The 8,527-nt window shown below is 49.5% G+C and overlaps 1 protein-coding gene across 1 annotated transcript; it reads right to left on the bottom strand.

Annotated features, from left to right (window-relative positions):
* Nucleotides 1-4,540: 4,540 nt before the first annotated feature.
* On the bottom strand, nucleotides 4,541-6,374 carry LOC149367361 (uncharacterized). The gene is made up of 3 exons (XM_089573734.1): nucleotides 6,256-6,374; nucleotides 5,925-6,105; nucleotides 4,541-4,603 (listed from the first exon to the last, which is right to left on the bottom strand). Exons 1-3 carry the CDS (start codon nucleotides 6,372-6,374, stop codon nucleotides 4,541-4,543), a joined length of 363 nt encoding a protein of 120 aa, XP_089429860.1.
* Between the last annotated feature and the right edge of the window lie 2,153 nt (nucleotides 6,375-8,527).

Below are 8,527 nucleotides of genomic sequence, written 5' to 3'. Positions count from 1 at the left end.
ACGCAAGTGGTGTGGCCGTAGTGGCATGGTAGGCGCGGTAGCCTGGGACATTGCGGGCCGTCCGGGTCTCCTGGAGAAGGAGAAAATGAGGCAGAGAGGGGCGGGTGAGTAGATACTGGTGGAGGGGGGTCTTATTGTGGCAAAGATTTCGGCAGTTCCACTGCACAATCTCGAGGTCCTCGCCAAACGCCATTATGATAGTGGAGAGGAACGCGATGGTACGCGTTCCTTCTTTTTTGCCGGGGGCAGTGACTCATGGACGGATTGGAGCATAGATGTGAAGTATTCCAATTGCTTTGATTGTGCTTGGAGGGTGGTAAGAATCTGGAGAACCGAAGTTTCCAGCTGAACCAAGCGAGTGTGATGTGCCTGTGTGGTGGTTTCGACAAGGTTAGCCAAAGGGGCGACATGGGCGCTGGAGGAGGGAGTGGTGAACGTGGCAAGGTGCTCATTTAGCTTGCTAAGCTGGGAGGTAAGAGAGGAGGTGGTTGTCTGGAGGGTTTGAGTCAAGGCATGTATCTGCTGTTGTAGATCGTGGGAAATGCGCTGCTGCTCTCGCTGCTGGCGTTCCAGCATTGCCAGCCGGAGGTCGAAGGAGCGTCTCTCGTCAGTCAAGGATGGAGAGGGTGGTTTAAGTGGAAGAGAGGGTCGCTGGCACCGAGGATCCTTTAACTATGGCGGCGTAGGAGCCTGGTGGTGACGTGATCGGAGCTGATGGAGATTCATGATTAGAGAAGGAGGAGGAGGGGGTGGTGGGTTGAGTGGCCCGGCGCAAAGCTAGGCGTCGGAGGTATGCAGTTTTAGCACACTCGCGTTGTTTAGCAAGGAGAAAGGGGCAAGTGGGGTCGAGGGAGGGGTGGGTGTTCACCTTGCAATGAACGCACCAGGGCTGGGCACACACATGAGCAAAAGGGTCAGCGGGTAGAGGAGCAGCACAGCGACGGCACTTGGCCGGAACGCTGTGCTGGGGGCATTGGTGGGTGCGGTGGCCTAGAGTGAGACAACGGGTGCAGGTGGGAGGCTTAGGTTTATGAGGACGGCACCGGAAGGCAACGCGTTTGAAATAAACAAAGTGGGGGATGACGGTACCAGCGAATGTAATGAGCACTGATTGAGTGGATCCCATCATGCGAGCAGCCAGAATATCAGTTTTGAAAGACTCTAGATCATGCATGAGCTCATCAGGAGTGAAGTGGCCACCGACGTTATGGATGACGCCGAGGCATGAGATGGGAGGATGGGGGGAATAAGTGTTGATGCTGACAGGCTTACCGTGAAGGTGAAGCTGCGTGATCGAAAGTAGGAGGTGGGCGGTGAGAGGAGAATGAGTTTTTAAAAACACAAGGCTTTGGGCTGGCTTGGCCTGAAGGGTGATGTCTGCACTGGTCTTGGAGGAAAGTTGTGCAGCTGAGGTGACTGCGGCCAGCACGTCGTAGAGAGGCAGTTTGGATTGAGGGTACCAGGAGGGAGTTGTATTCCAACAGTGATGAGCTCGGAGCGGGGTCGGGTGGCGGAAGCAGGCTTACGGCTGGCACCGATGGTGCTCCAGCCGATTTCCGGGGATGGAGTGTCGTCTACCGGGGACGCCATGAAGTCCATGTCTGCCGACGAATCGTCAGCCTGAGGCGCAATCTGCGACGCTGTTGCCGGGCTGCAGGTCTTGGTGTCAGCGGGTAATGTGGCAGGTGTAGGCGCGGCGGCACCGGCGGCGTCGACGAAAGCAGGCGGCTGCGACGCGTCTATGGGCCCAAAGGTGTTGGCGTCCCTTAGAGCGTGGAGTTGGCTAGCAGTGGACGCTGCGGCGACGACGAACGCTGCCGGCTGCGCCGCGGCCGTCCATCCGGAGCTCCCAGCGTCGCTCACAGTGTTGGTTCCAACAGGATTTTGCGCGGTGACGTGGGCGGTTGGAGTAGGCCCCGCGGTGGCGGCATCAGTGGGTCTGGGCTGCAGGGGCTTCGTCAGACGCTGCATTGCAGAGGTGCAGGCGCGGCGCGTTAGGGTTAGCGAGGCGCCGCGCCGCATCAGACTTTTGGAGGCGCTTGGAGGGCCAGCTCGGCAGCGGGCCGTGATGACGATGGTATCCACGTGCTTCGGAAGCCTTCCTGAATCGATGGAGAGGAAATCCAGGGGCGGGCGAAGCCCTGGACTATGCCAGGGGCAGGTGAAAGCGGAGCACGGTAGGCAGCCAGCTAACCAGGGCGACGCCACCTAGCCGCCCAGTGGTATAGATTCACTTGAGACTTTTCACGATTTATGTTCTCGAATGCTGCAAACGCACAGAGATTATCCTGTGTATAACACTTTTGGCAACCCAGCAAACCAAAAACCTCTCAGAGACGTCTGGCTAGACGTCTCTGAGAGGTTTTTGGTTTGCTGGGAACTTAACAGAGCGTAGAGAGCGCTGAAATACGCCTTTGCGCTTCCTTGAGCAATAAAGTTGACAGTCTGCTCTTCGAAGTGCCGTGTGTGTTCCCTCATGTTTTCCTAACCCTTTCGCGCCGTTACACCCTCAGTATGAACCAATAAGCCCGGCAAATCTTATTGCATCTTATTGGCTGTTAGACGTTTAATCAGAATCTTCTTTCCCAATCCTGCATTATGGGAAACAGCCAATTACTGCGCGATATCATTTCGGTAAGCTCCGCTGCGCCCTTCTGCTACAGCATACATAAACATTTTTGAACGGGTACGTGCTGGGCGAAGAAGACGGGACACAACAAAGTAACACACACGACATATACAGAGCGCAGTGCGCTCTGTATATGTCGTGTGTGTTTTTTTGTTGTGTCGCGTCTTCTTCGCGCAAGTACGTACCCGTTCAAAGATGAACCAACTCGCCCAAACATAAACAGTACCGGCGAAATGCGCAGACGCTGTTGAGAACAACCCAAAGGGCACCAACACTACATGGGACGTCCTGGGGACGTGTGGAACGTCCCGCGGACGTCCAGTGCAGTTTCAGTGCCCAATGGGAATGGCGAGAAGTTATGTGCTTCTGCGGAAAAAAAAACAAAGAGATTCCGGATCCTTCAGCTGTTGGTTCATCATAGAAAACAGTCCATTATGACGCCAGATCGATGCTTAAGGAGCCCCACATCGTGTGAACATTTCTAGTACTTGAAGCATAGGTCATTCCGCAGCAGTAAATGCTACGAATCAGTTGTGCTGGTCCCACTCACCTCTTTTTCGTTGAGGAAAGCACACATGCTCTCCGCCTCGCCTTTGCTTCGACAGTATGGAAGGCCCAGAAAGTCAAGGAGCTGTCGACACTGGAGTCATTGTACAGCGGGAAGAAAACAAGAAGAAACCCAGCAACACGAAAATTATTTCTAATTCTCTATTGAATTTTTCAGTTATGGTTTCTTTTGTTGCGGAAGCAACACTACGCTAGGTGTGAGCGATCCCCGGAGAGCCCCAACTGCGCATGCGCGAGGAACGAATGTGAGGCAGTTACTGCTTAATTTCCTTTCCTCAGATACAATTTTCAGTTTCTTCATTACGGGTCCTCTTTCTCTTTCTGCTTTCACTCCCACTTCCTCCCTTCCTGCAGGGTGGGGTTCGGGTGTCCACCGAGATGACAGAGAATTACTGCTCCATTTCCTTTCCTCAAAAAGCGTTGCGTTCACCACCGCTGGCCTCTCTCCTGCTCCTGAAAAATCCGAGCTTCTCCTTCTCAACCATTCCTCATACCAGCGCTCACACAACCACTTCGTCTCTCTCCACCTTTCTGGCTCTCCCATTCCTGTCGTCACACAGTGCAAAGTTCCTGGCTTTCCTCTGCATGCGGCCAAGGACGTGCAAGCCCTCCACCACGCTGTTACCACCTGCCACTCCGTAACCCACCTCCTGCGGCGTGTGGTCACTCGCCGCTCAGGTCTCCACGAGGCTCATGCGTGCCGAGTTGCCCACGCGCTGGCCCTCAATAAGGTATTGCACTATGCACCCTACATTTCCTTCAATCAGACTCAACTTAACACTCTCGAGACTGCCCTTGTGGGCCTCTACAAGGCAACTCTCAACCTCCCTATCACTACCTCTACCGCTAAGATCTTTGCCACAGGCCTGTGGCAAAGATCTTAGCGGTAGAGGTAGTGATAGGGAGGTTGAGAGCTGCCTTGTAAGGCCTGTGGCAAAGATCTTAGCGGTAGAGGTAGTGATAGGGAGGTTGAGAGTTGCCTTGTAGAGGCCCACAAGGGCAGTCTCGAGAGTACAGTGTACTAGAATACTTTGGGTAGTGGACAGAGCGGCGGTCAGCGCGTGAGGCACTTCATGTTAACTCTACTAGGTGGCGCTAGCGGCGCCTAACCGAGCACCATTCAGAGACCGACAGCAGCCAGGCAGCATCAAGAACGGAAGTTTTCTTTTATAATTGCCGCATGTATGCGTAGTACTCCCGATGCAAATGTTCTTATTTGCTTATGCGCGAATTAATCGAAGTAATATGACTTCAGCCAGGCCAAGTTTTCGTCAGATTATATCAGATGAGCAGACGGCGCAAGGCGCGAAATGCGTGAAGCTTCGCGTTTAGTTCAGTAACCAGTCAGATTTTGCTCTGAACGGTGACATCTGCGTCATCTTGCTGGCAGGTTAGTACGAGCAGCTCCTGCGAGAGGCAAACCGCACGCTCTGGGCACTTCGCACTCCAGTTCCCTTATCACAGGCGCTCGCCTCTGCGACACTAGCAGACAGCATCGCCAGTAGTGCAGTGAAAACATCAGAATTGCTCCAAATTTCACTGCAGCTAGTATATGTTACTGATCTAAGGTCAATGCCAGGTGTTCTGCGTGTTTTTGGCTTTGTAGTATCCGGTCCCTGGGGTCGCCGACCTCTGCTCTGTTGTGATTTTGTCTTATTCTTCAAACACGCAGGACGAAGCTATCATTTTATATAGTAGTGAAGAAGATAGTCAGAACTGAAGAAAGAACACTTTTACACACCAAACGTTTATTTCAAACCGTTGGTTCAAGACAAGTGCAATATGATCACATTATAATTTGTTGAAAGCTGCTGTTTGAAAACTGTTCACACGAAAGCGCAAAGTAATGAAATAAGGTTCTCTGAAAAACAATCAAACACGCTCATGTGCAGCGGCTTAGCTTTAGGTAGTTAGCGGTTTCCCGTTTCTGGCACCTGGCGCGATTAAGAGCCCTTACAAAAAAGTGTAGACGTGTGGTCACATAGAAGGCAACCATTTGCACTGTCAGCGACTCGGAATGATTAGCACATCCAACGCTCTCTTGCTGCTTTCTCTTTATCAAATTAACAATGTCCATGACACTGTCATGATGAAGCTCATGTAAGCTGAAGCAACTAGTGAAGAGGTCTTCCAGTTTACAGATGAACCGGAACAGGCGACCATGAGGGTACAGGAGACCACCTTTGTCCTTCAGCCTTGTGTAGTCAGCAGCACCCAGCAACTCTACACTCTCCTTGCTTGTTAGGAGCAATGTGCGACACTCTTCACAGTTTGTTTTGAGGACAAACTTCCTTGCTACATATCCACTTATGTAAAAAACTAGTCTTGCATCACTCTTTGCAACAACGCATGGGCCATGATCTGGAACAACATTACTGAGGTCTTTGATGTGTTGCTCTGCACCAGTTAGATTGCCATCTTCAAGCAACCTTTCAATGAGGTCCTGCTTACTCTGCTTAGTAGGGCCTACTCCGTCTGGTTTTAGGAGGGACGTCAGTACACCTGGCTCCACATTCCCATTTGACACAGATTTGGCTAGCCCGTAGAAGCTTAGGCAGCCGACAGTTATTAGGAACTGTTGTGGTGTGGGATGACTGTTGCACCCCGATGATTGTCTTACAATCCCAAAGAGGTTTTTGACAGGGTCTTGACTCAGCTTCGATGTCATTATATACTTGTAGCTAACATGTTTTGACAAATAATCAAGAATGGATAGAACACTAGACACAGTAACTCGAAGTCCCACTGCTGTAGATGCGGACAGGAAGCCCCCTTGTCCCCCAGCATGAAGTTCCCACTCTGTGAGGTAGGCCAGGGAAGACAGCAACTGGTCCTCAGCAACAGATCCAGGCCGCAGGGCTTTGGCAGGGAACCGGGACGTCATGATTTCTATCAAGTCTCGAATCATTCTGCAGTACAAATGTATGATAAAAACATATTTGAAATACTGAAGATAATAATTTGTTTTTACTCTAAACAGCACTGTATTCTTTTTCATTGCAGTCGAACAAAAATGGCCATCATGCTTAGACAACAAGTTCACTGAGAAAAGGACTTACCCAAAAAATGTGAGCACTGGGTCTAGGCTTCCCCAGCTTGCTTCAAGCTCGGTCTTGTAAAGGCGGAGGCCATTGAGGACAGTGTCGCCAAACAGCTGAAATGCGTAATTGACCCTCATTTTTTCAAAATTATTTGGGTTGACGTGGCAGCTTCTGATCCCGGGCATAGCTTGAAGGGTAACATTACATCCATCGAGTTTCAGGGCTCCTCGCACAGGCGTGACACCTGTAATATACATAAAAAATCTATTTTTCATGAGAAATAGTTTGCACATGACTACACATATGGCTCAATGCTTCTTGCTCCGAGCCCTTAGGAAAAGAACAAAATGGAAAGCTGCTATTACCTCGCCTGCTGGGGTGTTGAAGCTCGACTTCAGGAGTCCATTCCTAAGGCATTTTATCAGGTGAGGGAAGTCAGATACAAAATGGAGTGAGCGGCTTGGATCCACTGGATGCTGCACCTTGTTCCTAGTGAAAGTTGGAGTTGCCCAAATACCCATGAGTGCCCACATCCTCCTGTTCCATGCAGCGCCATCGCTGGTAATAAAATCAACAAATAGGCCTGCTTGCTCAGCAAGAACTACAGCCTCTGTCATGAGTTTTGCTAGCAGGTTTCCTTTCACATTGCTGTGTGTAGCAAACACGGCAATAATTTGTGTCCAACTGCCAACAAAAGGCACAAAGACAGTTACCATCCCATGGTCACACACTGCATGTTTGTCAGTGTCTGGGGTAAAAGTGCCCAAATCAACGAACACATCAATGTGGCAACCAGGTATCACAGAAAGGTTCTCTGCAAGTTTCATTTCGTCGACCAAGAGTCCTCCGTGTTTCTTGAAGACGTCCATTGAGCTCGTCTTCTCCTTTAGCACACTGAAGACCTTTCTGCTGAATCCAAATCCTGACCTGTATTCCCTAGTGTAATTCCGTAGAGTAACTTTTGATGGTAGGACAAGGATCTGCTGCTTGCGCATATGTTCATACAGCTTTGGTCCTTTCATTTTCATAATGATGCATTCAAGCATCCACTCCTTTGAACTGCAGATTGGGCTAGTTGGTGTAGATTCATAGTGATGGTTCAACAGCGCAAACACACACAGACCAAGAAGGAGAAGGAGAAGACTAAATTAGAGGCTGTAGGAGCCACTCTACTTCCATACAAAACTATTACAGTGTGCTCCGTATACCTGGAACCACACCTTAAGTCATGAACATAGAGCTACAAAGCCTTTTAGCGCAGCTACTAGAGCCTTATTTGGTAGTTGGCGATTTTAATGGAGATTCCTCCTTCTGGCGAAGTGAAAAAACAGTTACCAGAGCTCACATTTTAGAGGATCTTATTCTTGGCAGTAGTATTTGTTTGTTAAACTCGGGTAAAAGTACATATTGCTCCCCAACTTCGGGGAAAATGAGTTGTTTACATTTGTCTTTTAGTTCACCGTCTGTTTTTAACGATTTTAAATGGGATGTTATTGACAACCCATATGGCAGCGATCACCTTCCAGTACTAATCAGTCCAACATCTCCAACAGAAATCATCCCAACAAAACCGCGACGTTGGAAACTTCATTTAGCAGACTGGGAACTTTTTAGAACAGAAGCCACTTTAGAAAAAAAAACGTTAGATAATTTTAACATCGATGAGATAAATAAAAATTTCACAAGTTTCCTTCTAGCTGCCGCACACTTAGCTATACCTCAGTCTTCTGGAGTGGTGCGACAGAATCACAAGCTATGGTGGACACAAGACTGCAAGGAAGCAAAAAAACGACAAAACAAAGCATGGGGCACATTTCGAAGGTACCCGACACAAGAAAACCTCAAATTTTAAAAAAGCCAGAGCTAAAGCTCGGTACATTCGTCGCAGCGCCGAGAAAGCGTCATGGCAAAATTACATCTCATCCATAAACAGCCAGGTCACGTCGAAAAAAAATGTGGGAGCAGGTTCGAAAATTGAACGGCAGCTTCTCACCGTTCACAATTCCTCTTTTGACGACACCCGGTACACAAACAAGTATAAAAGAAGAGGCAGGCATATTAGGGGAGCACTTTGCTGCCATTTCTAGTTCATCACATTACACGCAGTCATTTCTAAATTACAAAAATATAGCTGAAAAGCAAAGACTCCCAACTAGTGGCAGCACTAATGAACAATACAATAGTCTCTTCACACTCTCAGAAATAAACAGAGTGCTGTCTTCCGGAAAACTAACTGCTCCGGGGCCTGACGAAATACACTATTCAATGCTGGCCCATCTCTCCGAGTCTG

This window comes from Amblyomma mixtum, chromosome 1 (assembly GCF_055824585.1).
Source record: "Amblyomma mixtum isolate Tamu chromosome 1, ASM5582458v1, whole genome shotgun sequence".
Taxonomy (NCBI): Eukaryota; Metazoa; Arthropoda; class Arachnida; order Ixodida; family Ixodidae; genus Amblyomma; species Amblyomma mixtum.
The sequence above is the reverse complement of the archived record's forward strand: the minus strand, read 5'-3'. Positions and strand labels throughout refer to the sequence as shown.

Coding starts and splice junctions, on each gene's coding strand:
- LOC149367361 (XM_089573734.1), bottom strand. CDS start 6,374: ATGAGGGTCAATTACGCATTTCAGCTGTTTGGCGACACTGTCCTCAAT. Junction 6,106..6,255: donor CCAGTGCTCACATTTTTTGG/GTAAGTCCTTTT, acceptor TTTGTACTGCAG/AATGATTCGAGACTTGATAG. Junction 4,604..5,924: donor CAGTGGGACTTCGAGTTACT/GTGTCTAGTGTT, acceptor TGCCTCTCGCAG/GAGCTGCTCGTACTAACCTG.